Genomic DNA, 18,916 nt, shown 5'->3' with positions numbered 1-18,916 from the left:
TAAGCTAGTTGCTTTTCATCCAGGAGCTGATCTGTAAGACCCAGGAATAGCTGGCAGTGGTATTTTTACTTTGGAAGCAAATGAGAACTGGGCACTGTCAGTGTCTTGCTGGCACCTGAGAACACTGTGGGTATGTCTGCACTGCAACGTGAACTCAGGGTTATTGAGACTCAAGACAGCAGACCTTGGGTTAGATAATCCAAGATTTAAGCGTCTACACTGATTGTTTACCCTATGTTAAGAATTTTCTCACCTGGGCTCGAACCTGGGGCTCTGGTGTCCACACTGCAGCAAGCAAACCCGAGTCAAACCAATTATATCCGACTCCCTAGCATGCTCCCAAAATGTGGCCACTCTAGCCCTTTGACCATGGTGCACTGTGGGAAAAACTTGACTGTCCACCCAGCACATTACAGGAAGCTTGAACAGCCTGCCAAGCAGTCATTTTGGTCTGTGCACTCCCAGCTATCAGAGCCAGCACCATGGCAGACACACCTTTGGAAGAACTCTTGCTTGGGCTTTCATTCCTGTGTCAGGAAACAGGCAGAACTTCTGAGAGACATTGATGGACATTTTGGTGGTGTTTTCTGACCCACAAAAGGCACCTGACAGAGCTTATCATGGACGACGACAACACCACAGACATGGCAGACTTGAACTGGCTGATGCTTCTCATGATAGTCAGTATAGCCGCTGACACCTCTGATGTAGGCTGGTGCTTCTGGAGTAGGGCCACAAGCACAGACTGGTGGGATCACAGTTATGCATACCTGGGATGACCAGCAATGGATCCAGAACTTTCGCATGAAGAAAGCTACATTTCTGGAGCTTTGTGAGCAGCTCACCCTGAACCTCCACCGTAAAGACATGAATGATGGCAGCGATTAGTCCAGAAGTGAGTTACCGTAACTGCCTGGAAGCTGGCTATCCCAGACTGCTACAGGTGGTAAAGCAACAGCAGAGGTTTCTAAGGCAATCAGGCATATGGTTTAAGCCAAGGTGGCAGGCATAAAAATATATTCCTGAAGTAATTGCTGGCTTTGAGAGAATGGGGTTTCTGCACTGTGTTGGGGCTACTGATGGGACTCATGCCCATAGTTTGCCCCCCTGAAGGAGCGCAAATACATAAACCTCAAAGGCCCAGTGGAAGGAGGAGAACAGTACCTTTATGAATGTGCTTGGGTGGGGATGGGGCTCATTGATTGTGTGTGGGGAGGGGGTGATTGCCATGCAACGTACTTATGAATGACCTGGCCACTTGTCAAATGAGGGTGGGAGGGAGGATCAATTCACAGTATGGATTGATCTAGACAATTGTATTGAGGAATAGTGTTTGCATACAAATTCTTAATTATCCCAGATCACATGTTTACCTGTATTATTTTAAATACACACTGTATGAAGTGATAACAATAAAAACTTTCTTGATACAATAAAAAGCTTATTTATAAATATGTATTAGAAAAGTACGTTAACCCCTTGTCAGGCAGGCCAGCTGCCATTACCACACCAAGACACCAGTCTCTCACACACACACACACACGTGTGCATGAACAAGTTCAAAGAGCAAAGCTAGGTATAAGACAGAAATCCCCTACCATGGCATGTCCCCTGCCCCCTGGCTGTCCTTTCCCTTCTATCCCTGTTTGTTGCACACTTGGTGCCAGAGAGTGGAGGTATCCAGTAGAGGGGATCAATCTGGAGGGCTGCATGGGGCAGTTGCCCTGTCTAGCTACTCATGAGGCCCAACTGCATGGGCCATCCAGCCAGGGAGTTTTTCAAGCTGTTTCTGGACTGCATCACAAGGTAGCATGCAAGGGACTGAGGCTGTGATGTGGGTGATTCAGCAGGAGTCTGTTCTCTTGCAGCCATTAGTGATATCTGCTGCTCAAACTGTTATTTCTGCTGAGCTCCGTCCTTCTCTCTTAGCTGCTGTTCCTGGAACTGTGAAGCAAGTGCCTGCTCCTTCACTGAAGCCCTGTCCTCAAGCTGTGCAGCAAGCCTGAGCCTTTCCTCTTGCCAGGCCTCTCCTCTAGCCTCAAGAATCTCTGCCTTTAGTACTGGACTTGCTTGGCGGCTCTGTCCAGAACTTCAACCATCAGCTCATCACAGAAATGCTTCCTCTTGGAACGATCTGTATAGTTACACTGGCCCAGTCTTCTGCTGCAGTGTTGGTGAGCTGTGGAAGTACTGCAGCCAGTAGAGGTCAAGGGGCCTGGAAAAGCACAACACACAAAGGGTTACTGTCTCAAATAGCTCAGTGCAGGAGCACAGAAAAAATCCTTGTAGAATTTCAAGGACATAAAATGCTGCTGTTTCAAACTGAAACTTCAGTATATTGATAGAGGGATGTGACAGACCACCGAAGCTCCCCTGGACACAGCCTGGTTAATCTCAGTGAAAAGCAGAGAGACAATGGTAAATTAAAAATTCAAAGCTGTTTTTTGTTTTCTAAAAAAAATTGCAGAACTACCGTGGGGGAGGGAGGGGGGGGGAGAGTAGGAGAGGAGGGGAGGGGGAGGAGAACAAAGGTGCCATCAGTGGCGATGCTGCAAAAGCTTTTTCTATCATTTCCGACACTCCACATTTTGGAGGACATAACAGTTCTTGTGGTGCCCAACTGGCAAAGGGAGATGTTATTCCAAGCTGCTGAGGGGAAATCTGCAGTGTATGCAAGCAAAGTACTCAAACATAGATGTGCTGTTCAGTCACTACATGAGTGCAATGGGCAGGTCAGCTACAGAGATGGGCCCTGTAAAATACATCCTTCCCCGCAATATGACTACCTATCTGGAGTTCCTGCTTCAGGAAAAATGTGCAGCTATCAGCACCCAGCATTGGCCTGCTAAACCCAGGGTTGTGAGTTCAATCCTTGAGGGGGCCATTTAGGGATTTGGGGATTGGTCCTGCTTCGAGCAGGGGGTTGGACTAGACCTCCTGAGGTCCCTTCCAACCCTGATATTCTATGAAAACTGCTTTCTCAGATAGAGGTTCACTTTGAAGGCACTTTTACTGTTTGCATTTCCCTGGTGCTATTTTGAACGCCACATGGTGGGAGGTGGGAAAGCCCAGCCACTGGTGGCATACTACCTGCCCTTAGCGGACAGACATTATTAACCGGGGCTTCTAATAGCTTTTGCATTGGCTCATAGAACAGAAAACCCTCCCATTACTGTATTAAACATTAAAATGGAGCTAGAAACTTACCAGGCTCAGGGGCATCTTCTGTCCCTTCTGTGTCTGATATAGGCTGCCATAGCAGGCTGTTCCTCCGGGGGAGTAGGAAGCAAACAGCTTCTCCAAGTATGATCCCAGGATGCACTCGCACTGCTCCAAGCCTCCTCTGGGATCGGTTTCAGCAACAGAGTCACTTCACTGTCCTCACTCGGCACCTGCTGCTGACCCCCATTTGTCCCCATGCTGGATTGTGGGGCCAGCAGGGCGCCATCCAGGCTGACCAGGTCATCATGCACCACCATTGGCTCGGTAGTCAGCGCAGTGCCCGGCACCCTCTCAAACTCATCATAAATTGGGCATGATGTTGGTGAGTTGCCCAAGGTGTGGTTCTGGCCCTTGGTTTTCCAATACTCTGTTGTCAGCTGCTGAATCCACTCCCTGCACTGGTCTCTGGTCTGGTAAATTTGCAATGCTGCCAGCTTCTTCGCTATTTGTTGGTATGTGTGGTCATTCCTGGTATTTTAAAGTCCACTGTTTTACTGGCTTTGCACCAGAGATTTACCAAAATCTGGCTTTGCTCCTGAAGCAGCACACTTTGCAAAGGACTTCTGTTCAGTCTCCATTGCAAACACAGAAGGCTCTCTGATGGTGACTTTGCAGCTTGGTGTTCAGAAGACAATGGGAAGGTTAAACACTGACTCACTGAGTTGCTGCACCAAACCAAGGGGAGCGGCTTCCGTTTCCCTGGAGTCGACTGGAGATTCTTAGGATAGAGAGGACAAAGGAAGTTGGCCCCTGGGATTGTGGGATACTTTTGGTGGACTCCAAGAACCCAAGTTGGGGGGGCGGCATCTACATTGCAAATCTGCAGGGCTCTAACCCTGGATCCCTGCTTGAATGGGGCTCAAACCCTCCAGCCCTGCAGTGTCCTAGGACCTTAGGCCCAATCCAAAGAGATGTGTATATAGAACTGAAGGGTGATTTAGACTCAAGCCTGGGCTCAGGCTTACACTGCAGCGTAGACATACACTTCCCTCCACCCAATAACTTCATGTGGAGGTTAAAAAGGATGGGGTAAAGAGTAGGGCTTTGTGAACCACAAGTGAGTGACTCAGAGGCAGGGAAACAGCACTGTTCTCTTGGGAAACAGTGGCAAGATTGCAAACATTTATCTGTTAACCTGTGCTCTATAGCACACTATGATAGATGTACCAAATGAGCTCTAGTAACAGCATGACTAGCTTCTGAGAATATTTTCTACTAGCCTAACTCAAGGTATTAGTTACTGACTTCAGACTGTTCGGAAACATGGTTTTGATACCATTACTAAATTTGGAAGACAAGAGATTACTAGAATGATTATTGAATTTTTAGGCTATTCTGAATTGACTTTTTGTTCAGTTAACTTGGACTTTTCTTGCCTCGGTATAACACTTTTCCTCCAGCCTGCTTAAGAAGTGTTACTTTATAATATTAGGGAGCTCACACTAAGTTCAGGGGCAAATTCAGAGTGGTACTGCATCAGAAAGACAGGATATTTATGATAGCATATTATTCAGAACAAAGCTTCCTTCTTTGAAATCAAGAGTTGGGAATTCATATTTGGGTTTCTTACTTAAGGATCTGGCACAAGCCAAGTTTCTAAAGGTTATTCAGCTAAAACCATGCAAAAACAAGAGGGGGGGGGGGAGGAGACTTTCCATCCCCATTCCCACCAAGACTCAGAAAGAGCATGCTGACAATGTTTATAGCTAAGTTTTGCCAACTGAGTGTACATGCACCCCTCTTACTTTGTATCCCTGCTTTTCAAAAAGTGCAGAACTGACAGAAATGGAAACAAATACCTTTATAAATGCAGGCAGTCTCCTTGTATCTAGACACACTATAGTTATTAACCATTCTAAAAGTAAGAAGCAACTCACCATGGCATCCTGCTATCTACAAATCTAAAGGGAAGGAGAAAGAACTGGCCCTTAGCACTGCAGCCTATAGGATTAACCTGCTTGCTTGCATATATATATCTTTTCTTATAGTTTAAATATTTGGTTTATTGTAATGGGTTTATAGATTTATATTAATGTAAGTTCGGCTTATGCATCTTTTAAATAGCAGTAATACAATTGCAACTTTGTAACTCTGATTATTTTACCATTTAATTACTACATTTATTTTAATAAAAAGTCTTTACGTCTATATCTGTCTCACTGTGAGCTTCCAGTGTGAGTGTCATACCCCCGAGGGTCCTTCGTAAATTCTGTGGAGCCTGATTCGGGACAAGAACTTTTACCTTCTGATCAAATTGGCGAGCCTAAAACCCATATTATCCCAATTAATATTAATACCCTAAATCAGACAACAGACTGGCAAGCCAGCCAGGAGAGTCGTGGAGTGTGTGACAGGAATTTTCAGAGATTCCAGGCATCTTTAGACCCCTGAGATTCTCACTTGAGGCATAAGTAAAGAGTTAAAGTTACAGAGAGTTAGAGAGCAAGATTGTGTGTCTTACTCACTCACTCTTAAGAGCACAGGAACCTGATTTCCTGTGACTGCTTCTTGGCAGCGATCAGTCTCAGTGTGAGCTTCCTGTCATACCCCCGAGGGTCCTTTGTAAATTCCGTGGAGCCTGATTCAGGACAAGAACTTTTATCTTCTGATCAAAGAAATTGGCGAGCCTAAAACCCATATTATTCAAATTAATATTATTAACACCCTAAATCAGACAACAGCATAAGATTTTCAAAGGTAATTACCAGGCCTAATACACAGAGCATTAATCACAACCTGGACCCAGTTTTCAAACTGAATGTGGATACATTAACATAAAAATTCCACTCTTCAAGGTGGAGACAAGAGTTAAATCTCCCAAATCCAGGTGAGAGACGACTGCCACGTCACCATAACTCTGACCTGGGGAAGGGGGTACCTTTAAGAAGTCCCCCAGGGACCCAGAAGCATACTGTTTTATTGGAATTGAGGGATCAGTTTTGTTGGTTTGTGAAGGGAGTATGGCTAAAGTTGGGAAGGAAGAAATAATGTTAAGTATTAATACATGAAGTAAGGCTTGAAAACAAGAATTAAGTGTTGCTGGGAAGAAGAGTTACTTTAGGAGGCTTTATCAGATGTGCAGATTGCGTCCCTCCATTGGAATGAACACTGCAGGATGGGAGGAAGAGTTAGACATTATCTCCCTTGTGCCAACGTTAGATTTTCAGCAGAGTGGGGCTTTGCTTGGAAAAGGGGGAAAATGGACCATTCATCCCTACAAGTTACATAGGAAGGAGTGAATAATTTGAAAAACAGAGTGAACCTCAGAGTTGACTGGAAGAGGGTGGACTGAGATACAAGGTTGCACCTTGTGTATGTGAAGCCCCCTAGTGGAGTGACAGTGGTACAAGAATAGCTAGTTTTATGAACAATTGGTTTAGGAGAGGACTTATGTCTCATGTAGGGTGACCAGACAGCAAGTGTGAAAAATCGGGACAGGGCATGGGGGGGGGGGAGAGAATAGGAGTCTATATAAGAAAAAGACACAAAAATCGGGACTGTCCCTATAAAATCGGGACATCTGGTCACCCTAGTCTCATGGAAAGAGTGAACAGAGTTTTGAAGTGAGAGAGACCCTTGGATTCAGAGAGGGATTGTTATTGAATTTGCTTAAGAATTTCTTGCCTTGGCAAGTCAAAGGATGCAGGACCTTAAGACAGTTACCACATTTTCCTCCTCTCCCCGCCACCTTTATCTCAAATATATTTTTACCGATGGATCTAACTGCTGGAGTGTATAAAGCATTGATGTTTAAGCCCTAGTAGTTCTTACAGTACTGTAGTCACTTGTAAAGCACTGGGGAGGTGATGGCAGCACAGAAAGCAAGCAGATAAAACATATTTTCAGATCCTATATCAGACTACCTGAGCTATAAGTGATTTACACATAAGGTGGGATTCCTTCCCCTCCCCCCCAAAAAAAAGAAAGTCAAAGCTCTTAGAGCACTTTATCTCTGGGGAAAAAAATGTTTTCTAGTTTGGTCCTCTGGGAATTGTTCTTTAGATTAAGTAGATGCAGCTGTTTAGCTAACATCATTATTTATTCAGCTATGGTCACTATAAGTAGTAGTTTTGTTCTTCAAAAATGCATTGCTGTAGCATCCAGCTGTAGTACATTTCCCATGCTACCCCACCATGCAGATTGAAGAGGACTGGCCTGTTGTCTTCTGTTAGCACAGAACATTCATGCACTGTTTGTGTGGTTTACATCACATGTGACAGGTGGCCAGTTCTCAGAATTGCATGAGCAGTAAATAAGAATTTGTAAGACCAAAGAGACAGGGGAGCTCAAAGATGTTTGTTTTTGACCACAGCGAGGTCAGGGGGGAAGTTAAATAAGCATTTCTTTAAAAGGTAGTGTGAGATTGTGCTGCCCCTCTAACAGCCTGGGAGCATGTGTAATTCCATGAGCAAATTAATAATAGAAAGATAAAGAAGGTATCATTTGATTCGTAAAAATCTACAGAATCAATTTCACTGGTGTTAACCTCAGTGGTATGGGGTGAGGGTGCGTGACTTGCCACTCCGCCTGCCCCTTTCCCTGGCACCCAGCTCCTCCAGTTTGTGGAAATTTTGATAAGTCATTGGAAATGGGTCAAGTTGTGCATCATTCAAAAGCCCTTTCCCCTACAAATACAATGGTACCAAACATGACAAACAGAACAATTATGTAGGTATAGATTCAAGAAAGTGTCTAAAAAAAAAAAAAAAGTTTAATTATACTTTAACAGAGGCATGTCAACATGCAGCCCTGACAAACTTAAATCATAGCCCTCGACTGACAGTACAATGTTCTGTTAATGCTCAGAATGTTGGGGTCCACTAGGCATAGCTACCAGGTAACTTGGGAGAGTGGAAGGCCAAAAGAGCCGATGAAACTCTTGCTCTGGGCCTACCTGAACCCCCAAACCCCATCTTGTGAACTCTCACCTACTTCTGTGCTAACTGCTTACATGCTCTGAAGCAGGCTGAAGCAGAAATGTATTGGTCAGCTTTTTAGCAGATGGCTGCAGTTTCACTCACACTAGCAGAAATAATAGAGATAAGGAGCGAGGGAAAGGAGGGGTAGTTAGTTTACAGGCATCTAACCCAAGGTCGCAAAGACTGGGAAAGTTTTCTCACAAGCTTATGTAGAGCTTATTGTAACAGTTGTCTGAAAGGGAGGGGTAAGGGGGAACAGCCAGACAAAGAGATGTATGCAAACAGTTTGGAGTATAAAATGTAAAATTTGTTTGTATTTGTTGCACTGGATTTGTTGCTGGTCTCCTAGTGCCATTTCAGAGCTCTGAAATAAACTTGGCTTGCTTTCTCCCCTCGGTGTCTTTATTGGTGCCAAGCACACCGGGCAACGAACCACTGTTGTCCCCTCGAGCCCTTTTGGGCGGGCAACAAGAACATACCTGATTTTTTTTTTTATAATGTTACAGATTACTGTAAATGGAAGGGGAGCTTCAGGCTGATTTGCCATCGGCCAAAAAAAGAAGCAGTTCAGTGATATTATCAGCTTTGTTATAAAGAGTTATGAGGCACTGGTTAAGATGTCACGATCCAGCCAGAATTACTGGAATCCATCTGCAAACGGTATGCACATAGTTACAGTACATAACATAATTGATGTCTTTTTTGAAAAGCATATTAAGCTGTTTGAAGTCATTTCCCAAAGGGTCGAGGACTTGCGATACCATTTACACACATCCAGTGTACATTCTACTCTGTGACCTTTTGTGCACAATAGAGAACTGCAGTATCACAGAATGGATGAAGCAATTTGATGAGGTTGAATCAGCGTGGGATCACATGGCAATACATGAAGTTGGTTGATTGTTTGAAACTCTTTAAAAGTGATCTGCCAGGACTGTTAATTGGAATTTGCACCATGCAGCAATTTGGGCTGGGGTTGCTTGGTCCGGCCGGCCGGGCTGGGGCCCAGGTCAGTCTCTGCTGCAGGAGAACCGGTTCGAGACCCGCGGGCAGGTGCTTGAAAAGATGAGATAGTCACTGGTGAAGTCATAAATGCACTGGAAGTGGTCATATGCTGAGCTTACCATTTGAAAACATTAGAACATTTGCAGAACTACATTGGTGGACATTTTCCAAGAAGCAGATAAACAGAAAAATTGCCACTGACAAAGGTTGCATTTATACCATTTAGCAAGAGGGCAAATCATCAAGCAATGGAAAGGCTCCGAGATGATCAAGCACAACCAAAACTACCATCCCTTATTGGGCATGGCTAGGCCTTGAAGGATGGCCTCATCACACCAGTTATGTGTGAAATACCATGTGCCTCAAAATCATCTGACAAATTAATGTTTTCAGGCCTACATGTCAAGGACAGCTTCCCTAGAATTACCAAAAAAAAAAAAAAAAAAAAAAAAAGTTGATTTTTAAACATTTTTATATATATATATATATCGACATAATTATTCTAGGGTTGTCACAATTGGTACCATTGTGTTCATGGGAGAAGGGTATCATTCAAAAACTCTAACTTGACCCATTTCTGACAGCACTGTGTTATCAACATTTCCACCAACCAGAGGACCTGGGGAGGACGACAGCAAGTCCTCCTGGCCAGTGTTGCAGAGGGTGACATCACCGAATGTATGATTCTGTAGATTTTTACAAATCTAATTACACCTCCCTTACCTTTCTAGCACTAACTTGCCCACTGAATGAGATTTTACTATGTTGTTCTCCCAAATTACAGAAGCTCAGCAAGAGGGGCATCAAGATGACTGCGTCACCTTTGTGGCACTGGGATTCCAGGATGCTCAAACACACCCTGATCTTCCAGGATGCTCAAACACACCCTGATCCACGTCTCAATTATGACAGTCCCCCCGACTGCCTTATGAATTTCAGCACAGGCAGTTGCAGCATCCATGACAGCCACAGCCCCTCACTCTCTCTGATGCCTTCAGCCACACACTCTACACCAGAGCTTGTGGCAAGGATCTTGCAGGTGAGGGTAGGCTGCCTTGCTCAAAGCCAGTGCTGGGGAACAATCCATCTAGATTTGGGGCTTTTAGGGATCTTTCTAAGCTGCTATGACAGCACAAAGAACTGCTTGAAAGGGGAGAATCCCTCAGACAGTAACTAGCTGGATTACTCCATTTACTGCTATATACAGTCATAAGACCTTTTAGAAAAAGGGAAGTAGTATATCAGTGCATCTTGCTGCAGAATGGATTTCAATGTTTAACCAAAAAAGAATTATAAAGTAAGCTTATAAAAGATTAGGGTATTTATTCAACATGTACCTGGGACAACTGGAAGGTGCTGGCTCGGTTTTCGAGTTCAGAGCATCTTGCAGTAACTGTAGATAAATTATGCTTCAAACGGTCCATCTCTTCTGACAGGGAATTAAGTAGTTGTTCTCTCCTCTCTGCTTCCTTTGTTTTCTCTTCAAGTTGACCAAGTAGTGAAGTGACATCACTACTTTTATTTCTGGTTTTAAGCTTGTCTTGTAGGCTTTGGATTTCTTTTTCCTTCTCCCCAAGTCGACAGATATATTTTTCCTTTTCAGTTTCAAGGGCCAGTATTTTCTACATGGAGCAAAACAAGAGCGTAGATAAGCCAATAAAAATTATCACACAGAAATGTGATGGAAAGTCCACAAGAGTCCAAACTGATATTCACTTCTGAATGTTGAAAGACCCACTTTTAGTCAGTTGAGAATATTTGTTTTACTGTAACTAGAGAATGCTACAGAAGTTACCTGAAACGTTTAACACATATGCAATAATTTTAGTCAAAAAATTATTATTAGTGTTACCACTCAAGACAAGCTAGAATATAGTTACAGGATGTGAAAACATACATACTAATTGACTCTATGGTGGATGTAACCATGGAAATGACATGAGCAACAAAAATCTCATTGGCTTGGTAGGTACCTATACTCCTGCCATTCAAGTATTCTTCCAAATTGTATAAATTTGGAAACATGTATACCATGAGAACTACAGCAGTCTTTGGGGATGAAGCATTTTTCTTTGGCACATTTCTTATGCATCCAGTAGCTTTTTAGAGACTGAGAAGCTCCTTTCATGTTTAAATCCCATTAGAGCACAGTAAGTAGAGCCTTTTCATGTGGCAATTTAGCTTGCCAAAACCCAACACAAAAACAAGAAGTACCACCAAAAACACACCAAATCCCCTCCCCCCACCCAAATATAAGTGATGTCAGTGAAGAACAGCTGACAGTGAGACCATTAAATCCTGTCTCTACACAATCTGGTCTTTCAGCTTTAAACTGTGCTTCACTCAACTGTATCTTCAATTACTGATGACTGACATTAGATATTAGAACAGCACTTTAATGGGTTCTACCCTGTCTTCTAATATGTACGTGTGCATCATTTCACTTTTGTACATGTTTCTGTCCACTAGAGGCAGAGGTTCAAGCCCAGCTACTTGAAACTATGAAGCCACTGGAGGACTGAAGCAGAAGTGGAGAGTGTGTCCAGGAGATGGAATTTAATGTGGCTCACTCAAAGAGTGAAGTTGGTGAAGATCACACACAGAGCACCTATTGGGATCATGTTCTTTCACAACAACAAAGACACTGATTATATTTCAGTCAGAGACATGGTGCCATTGCAGGAGGGACACAGCTTGCAGCTGGTGGACTGTTTCTTCTAGTTCAAGTTAGCAAAGAAGTCTTGAGTAGAGCTGGGAAAGGCTCAATGGAGCCACAAGACTAAAAGGCAAGAAAGCCAAAAACTTAGCTTAAGAGCTATTTTTGCTAGGCACAGCTATTTAACCTAGTTAATAAAACTGAAATAGAACAGCAGCAGCAATTGACATCCCCAAATTCCTGCTCTCTGTCTATGGTGGCATAAAGACACTTTATGGTGTTTGAGGCTGCATCCCCTTAGGTGAATCTGAATGGGAGCACAAGAATACAGACTAGGTGCATGGACATGCAATGCAGTGAGTTCTCATCTCATTCACCAAGGGTGCTTATATCATCCAAAATAGGGATCTCCCCAGGCAATACTCCAATTACTGACATTTTTAGAACACTGAAACAGCATTAAGATATTACAGGACATGTTTTATTGGCTACTAATTGAGGCCCTTGGCCTCTATATTTAACCACTTTGTAAAATAACCTGGAATTTATTAGTGCAGGCACAACTGACAAATACCTAAGAATGAGTGCATCACATTGGGATACTACATTTTAAAAATCTGATTTTAAAGTTACAAGGAGAATAGTCGTTTGTTGAGAAATGCTATCTTGTGCAATTATGGCACCATAGAAACAAGCCTGAAAGTCAAAGTGTACACATTACCTCTAAAAGTCTATTCCTTTCTGTATCAGTCATTTTGCTTTTCCCTTTAATAATTTCCTCCACTGACTTTTTGAGGGCTGCATTTTCTCTTTTATACTTCTCCAACTCAGTCTCAGATTTGGAGTTACTAGATTTGAATCCCCACTTGCCAGTAATTATATCTTTGGTGGCCTTTGATGTCATCCTCCAAGCGTTCTGTGAAAACAAACAAAAGAATCACGTATACATAGCTATGTCCCTTCCTGTGTTAAATATTAAAGATATTGCTAGAGACCTAGCAAAAAAATAAGTCTTTAGACAAGTTTGATAAAATCATGGTTTAATGGTTAAAACTCAGGACTGAGTCAGATTGCATTCTATTCCTGCACAGCACAGACTGAATTAACCAGTTTCCCTATTTGCGAAATGAAGATAATACTACTTTACCTCCCTCACAAATGTGTGTGCAGTGTCTCAACATTGGTCTCAATAGAGGTTCCCAGATACAAAGTACTATAGAAGTACCTATAAGCTATTTTTCTATAGGTTATCATTGATGGCAGGGCTTGAAAACACACATACCCCTGGTGAGAGAGAACCAAAACACCAGCTTCTGCAAATTAAGCTTTCATTTAATTATTAAGTTTTTAGTTCTTATGGCTCTAGAGGTAACCTTGCAAATGTGAAATGAGTGAGAAGTGAAGCAAAGCTATGGTCTTGAATCTTAGACTGCAGCCAAAGGCCAGCTACAAGTTCATCTAGTTGAAGGTGTCAGGAAGGAGTTAAAATTCAGCCAGCAGAAAAGACAGAAACTGCTGAGAAGCAAGGACATAGTTTCTGTCAATACATGATAACTTAGTTCAGCTTATCGGTAAGAAGGAACAAAGCTTGTGCCCATGGAAAGGGACAGTTCAATCAGGAAAACAGGATCGGGCCCACACAAGCAAGCAGGAATATTTCAGTAGCACAAACGGCACTGACAATTGTAAACAATTGATAAGCTTATATGGTTAATGCCCGCCCAGTAATTTAGTTCTTAGAACAGAATAAACCCTCCCTTCACAGCCCACTGGATATCTGTAAGCACTCATCCCTAACCCTCCCCCCCCCCCGCCCACACACACGCACGCACGCACACCTGCCTCCTTCCCCCGCAAGGTAGTCATAGATGTTTGATGTAAGTAGGATGACCTCTATATGTATGTACTGTTCTTATTTTTATCTTTGTTCAGGGTTCTCTCTTGACTTGTAACGTCTGTCTTTGTATGTACAGATAAATGCAAATGAATTGACAAGAGAATGTATATAATTGACCACTATGGCACCATATTTTTGAAGCTGCTTGTCAGTCTTCCCGGTACTGTAAATAAACCCCCTTCAGTACTGTCTGTGCTTGCCTGATTCTTGGGGAAAAGAATCTTTTTGCCTAACAAAGCAAATATCCTAAATGTGGCACAGCCTGGATTCAGGCCAAAACATGGGACGAAAACATCTTTTGTGGACCTGAGGGATGATCTCCTACTATCAAAGTATGTTTGGCAGACTTCCATTCTCAATTTTTGTTTGGACCTCTCTGCAATGGATTCTGCTGTCTCACCTGAAAGAAGTGACAAGGGTCCAAGAGAATATGCTAAAATGGTTCAAATCCTTTCTGGAGTGTCAGATCCCAAAAATAGTGACAGGAAACAGCCCCTCCATCATTAGACCTCTCATTCATGGATACCTTCAAGGATCAATTTTCTCTGGTCCTGTTCAACATCTACAGTCACTAGGTATACTGGTAAGATGATGATCTCAAGTGCCAGCAACATTCATATGACACACAGCTCTACTTATCCTTCACCACATACGATAGTATTGCTACCACCAAGATAAGCCAATGCTTGGATGAGATCAGGTAACAGATGCATAGCAACTAGCTGAAACTGAACTCAAGCAAGACAGAGGTTATACTGGTGGGCAAAGGAAAGCACTTTGAAGAGTTTGCATCTGTGGTGCAGTCTCTTTTGGTTGATTGCAGACATCCACATTTGCTCAGTTCAGTCCATAGTACTTTAAGAGTTGTTTCTGGAATTCTCACTGACACTAAGGGCTTGTCTTCACTACCCACCTGGATCGGCGGGTAGAAATCGCTCTCTCAGGGATCTAATTATCGCGTCTCATCGGGACGCGACAATCAATCCCCGAATCGACGCACGTACTCCACCAGCCCAGGTAGGAGTAAGCGCCGTCGACGGGGGAGCCGCGGTGGTCGATTTGCCGCCGTCCTCACAGCGGGGTAAGTCAGATCAGATACGTCAAATTCAGCTACGCTATTCGTGTAGATGAATTTGCGTATTTTAAATCGATTCCCCCACCCTCCCAGTGTAGACCTAGCCTAAGTGCTCACATAGCAGCACCTGTGAGTAACTATCAACTCTGGTTGGCTTGTGACTGTTCCATCCTGGTGGACAATGATCTAGTCTCAGTTATACACACCTTTGTCACCTCCCATATGGAGTACAGCAATGGAGTATATCTGGGGATGGCACCATTAGCCCTTAGAAAACTTCAACGGCTATAGAACACTTCAGCATGTTGCCTCAGCAACACCTCAGGTTACCGTGCACACAAAACTGTCCTTCACTCCTTACACTGGTTTCCCTTGAATATCCAGTTAAATTCAAGGTCTCCCCTTCTTCTCTTTAAGGTACTTAATGGCTCAGGCCCAGTATATGATCTAGAACTCCATGATAAAGACCCAAATCAACAATTCTGCTCCCCAGACACAATGGAACTTTCTTCCATAAGGGTAAAGCTCATCTGTGCAGCAGACAGACCTTTGCATCATTGGTCTAAGACTGCAGAACAAACTCCCACAGAAATTAAGGAACACCAGAAACCGAGCCCCTTCTGCTCAGAGAGAAAGGCACATTTCTTCAACCTTGCCGCTTCTAAGAGTTTGTCTACACTTATAGCACTGTAGCTGTGCCGCTGTAGTGCTTCGTGAAGATGCCACCTACACCAACGGGAGTGCTACTCCACCTCCCTGAGAGGCCGTAGCTATGTCGACAGGAAAAGCTCTCCTGTTGACATAGTGCTGTCTACACCAGGAGTTAGTTTGGTATAACTGCATCACTCCGGGATGTGGATTTGCCACACCTCTGAGCAACATAATCATATTGACAATTTTGTAGTGCAGGCCAGGGCTTACACACACATAGCAATGTGTACATTTAAAAACCCAGAAAACAGAACCAAAACACTACACTGCACACACACAATTCTCCCTCGGGGGGTGGATAAGAGGGCAAACCAAAATGTGTGACAGATGTTAATTACATCACATAATGTACTACTGGAGGCTTTCAGATACTATTGTGATGAAAGCAGGATATTTAGATTGCAAGCTCTTTGGGGCAAAGACTATCCTTTTGTTCTGTATTTGTACAGCACCTAGCACAATGGGGTCTTGGTCCATGACTCGGGCTTCTAGGTGCTACAGTAATACAAATAAATAATACTGCTAATGAAAATAGCTCCAGTGCTCTGCACTATTGCTTTGGAAATCTAACCTCAGGAGCAGAGGCTATTTATCCCTTACCCAATCTGATGGGTTTTGGAGTAGCAGAGATCGTCCCTACTCAAAGGAGCCAAGAGGCTTTGGAGTGGACAGACAAGAAGTTCCTTCCAGGGATTAGACAGAGGTGGTGCTTCAAGTTTAAATAATTTTTTCACATCTTAGCTCTAAATCAGAGACAAATCCCAAAAGATAAGTATCAAGGAAAGCATTCTGAAATACCAGCAGGCCCATTATCTATAGGTCAGAGCAGCAGAGGCTTCTTTTCAGCAGGAAGTTGTCCCTGGAGCTAACTGATGGAACCAGACCTTCTTTATCTTTCATAGCTACTAGAGCTGGGCACAAAAAGGTAATTCCATTTAACAGACTGGGTTTTTCTATTTCGAAAGCTAGTTTTGTTCTGATACGGATGGAAAACAAAGCATTCCAAAGTTCTCTGTGAAGGGAAACAGAGTGCCACTTCCAACAGAACCCATGGAACATTTCACTTTTTGACTAAGCAGCAAATTCCACTGAAAAAGTGTTTTGTCAGAATGTTTCTGATACATTTTTCAAACCCCCCACCTTAAGAGCAAAAGGGTAGGCACATCTGTCTTCAGTTACTTCTAACTCTGGACTTGAACATTTACCGAGATCTAACTGGAAGACAAACTCTATTAACCAGAAATTACAAAAGAATGAAGGGCACACCAGCAATCTCCTGGTGAAAAGGTCAATCCACAACCCTAGATACTGGAAAGGAGCTATAATTCCCATCAAGGTGTTGTCTCTGGACTGGTGAGAAGCTTCATAGTTTCTCTTTGTTTTCAGCTTGTAGTGCCTTGTCTACAAGAGGATTTGTCTGTTTTATAAGGGTGCACTTGGACCAGTAGTATCAATAAGGTAACGACTGGTGTCTAGGACACAGGTATTTTTACTACCTTAGAGAGACAAGGCAGGTGAGAGAATAACTTTTATTGAAACAACTTCTGTTGGCAAGACAAGCTTTTGAGTTTGGCTCTTTCAAAAACAGAAGTTGGACTAACTTTTATTGGACCAACCTTGTCTCTCTAATACCCTGGGGCCAACACAGTTACAATGCTTTACTACTTTGTCAGTTAACCCATGATCAGCAGAACTGCCTGCACCACTTCACCAGTGTCAGCTTCAAGACGCACTGCTGAACAAAGGGTAAGATCTTAATGGGGGCGCACCTGGTGTCTAGATACAACCGCAATTTCCCCCTCCGCTGCAGGCTTCCCCAGATCCTCAAGAGGTGCCCCTGAGCCAGTCTGTCTGGGGCTGCGCTGTGCCCGGCTCCAGCGCTTGCCTCCTCTGATGCTCAGTTTTCGCCACAGGGGAGCGAGACCCGAGCCGCTGCGTGTCACGCCTACCACGGCCCCAGGCTTCTGAGCAGCGAGCCTGACCGGGGGGCGTTAGGTTTGCTCGAGGAGCGATGGACAGAGGCCGTCACTAGCCACAAGTGGGGATCGGGGGTTTTCCCTCCACGGAAGCTCGGGGCCCGCGGGACATGGGGAAGCCGCCCGCCCCTCCACCGGGAGCAGCGGTTCGCCGCGCGTCTACCGCCAGCCGTGCGGGTCCGGGGCCGCGCCGGGAGAGCTCCGGGCCCAGACCGCTACGTGCAGGTCCGCAAAGTCGTCGCCGCCACCACCACCACCACCCTCGCCGCGGGCTCATTCTGGCAGTAGCACCGGGACACCCCCACCTACCTGGGCGGCAGCGGCAACAACACCGCTATAAATCCCCCTCCACTCAACCACACCTCCGCTTCCGGGAGTTTGAATCCCGCGGCTCTGTCAACGTCACTTCCGTCATTGCCGGAAGTGAGCTACGGGGTTCCTAAAGGGTCAGGCAGTACGGAGGACGGTGTTGAGGGAAGGGGGAAGGTACGGGGGGAGAGAGCGGAGGGCTTGGGATGGGCGGAACGGCAGAGTGGGCGAGGCTGAGGAGAGGAGGTGGAAGGGAAGTAAGGGACTGAGGCGGAAGGAGAACTGGGGCGGGGCTGGAATGGAGCAGGGGAGAGAGTAGGGAGGGGCGGGAGCAGCCACGGAAGGGCTGGGGGCTGGAAGAAGGGGATGAAAGGATGGGGGATAAAGGGAAGCAGTGGAGAGAGGGGAGGAAGGGGCTGGGGAACGGAGGGGGGATGAAGGGGAAGGGAGCAGGGGATGGAAGGGAGTAGGGGGCTGGGGGAGGAAGGAGGGAGGGAAGGGAGCGGGGGAGGGGCTGAGGAGGCAGGGAAGGGAGTAATCTCCCTTTAGCAGCTCCAGGGTGCCCCGTGTGAATAATAAATCCATATGATCATATCTGCCCCCTGGAGGTTTGTTAACTGTCCATCACCTTGGCATCTGGGCACTATGTCAGTCTGAAAAATGAATAACTGCAACATAGGAAAGTGATCACCTCTACTCTGGACCAGACACCTGTGTTTATACACCACCAAGCTGTGGGGAGAAATTTCCGAGTTACCTACAACAATACAATACAAATAGCAGAAACGGGGTCACAAACTAGGTATCCAACATACTATTTTACGTAAAGGATTTTTAATGCCATCTTAAATGTCTAAAGTCTGGCTTTGGAGATTTCTCTTTTCAACCCTTAAAACTAGTTTTAAAAATTGCAAACGAACATGTTCCTTTGTACACTGAGATTTCAAATTAAATTTTACTCTGGAGTGAATTTCTGTTGTGGAGTTAAATTAATTTTGGTTTATAAAAGAAGAGTGTTTGGGCAACAGCTAAGGTTGGTGCTGTTATGCATAAATATTGCTGGTTTGGGGGAGCCCAATCAAACTTCCATTTACTGCAGTGGAATTGAATCAGGCTTGTGATATAGATTCTGCAATGTGTAAGTAT

The 18,916-nt window shown here is 44.4% G+C and overlaps 1 protein-coding gene across 1 annotated transcript in view; it reads right to left on the bottom strand.

Moving 5' to 3' along the window:
- CEP55 (centrosomal protein 55) overlaps positions 1-17,840 on the bottom strand; it is a 36,919-nt gene extending 19,079 nt beyond the window's left edge. The window contains exons 1-3 of the mRNA XM_024192628.3: positions 17,771-17,840; positions 12,524-12,718; positions 10,484-10,768 (exon numbers count right to left, since the gene is read on the bottom strand). Coding sequence (XP_024048396.2) covers positions 10,484-10,768; positions 12,524-12,706 — 468 coding nt within the window. The 5' untranslated portion in view covers positions 12,707-12,718; positions 17,771-17,840. The remainder of the gene's footprint in view (positions 1-10,483; positions 10,769-12,523; positions 12,719-17,770) is intronic.
- Between the last annotated feature and the right edge of the window lie 1,076 nt (positions 17,841-18,916).

Source organism: Terrapene carolina, unplaced genomic scaffold, assembly GCF_002925995.2.
Source record: "Terrapene carolina triunguis isolate 2854851 unplaced genomic scaffold, T_m_triunguis-2.0 Scaffold95, whole genome shotgun sequence".
Lineage (NCBI taxonomy): Eukaryota > Metazoa > Chordata > Testudines > Emydidae > Terrapene > Terrapene triunguis.
Note: the sequence above shows the minus strand (reverse complement) of the source record. Positions and strands in the feature narration are given on the sequence as shown.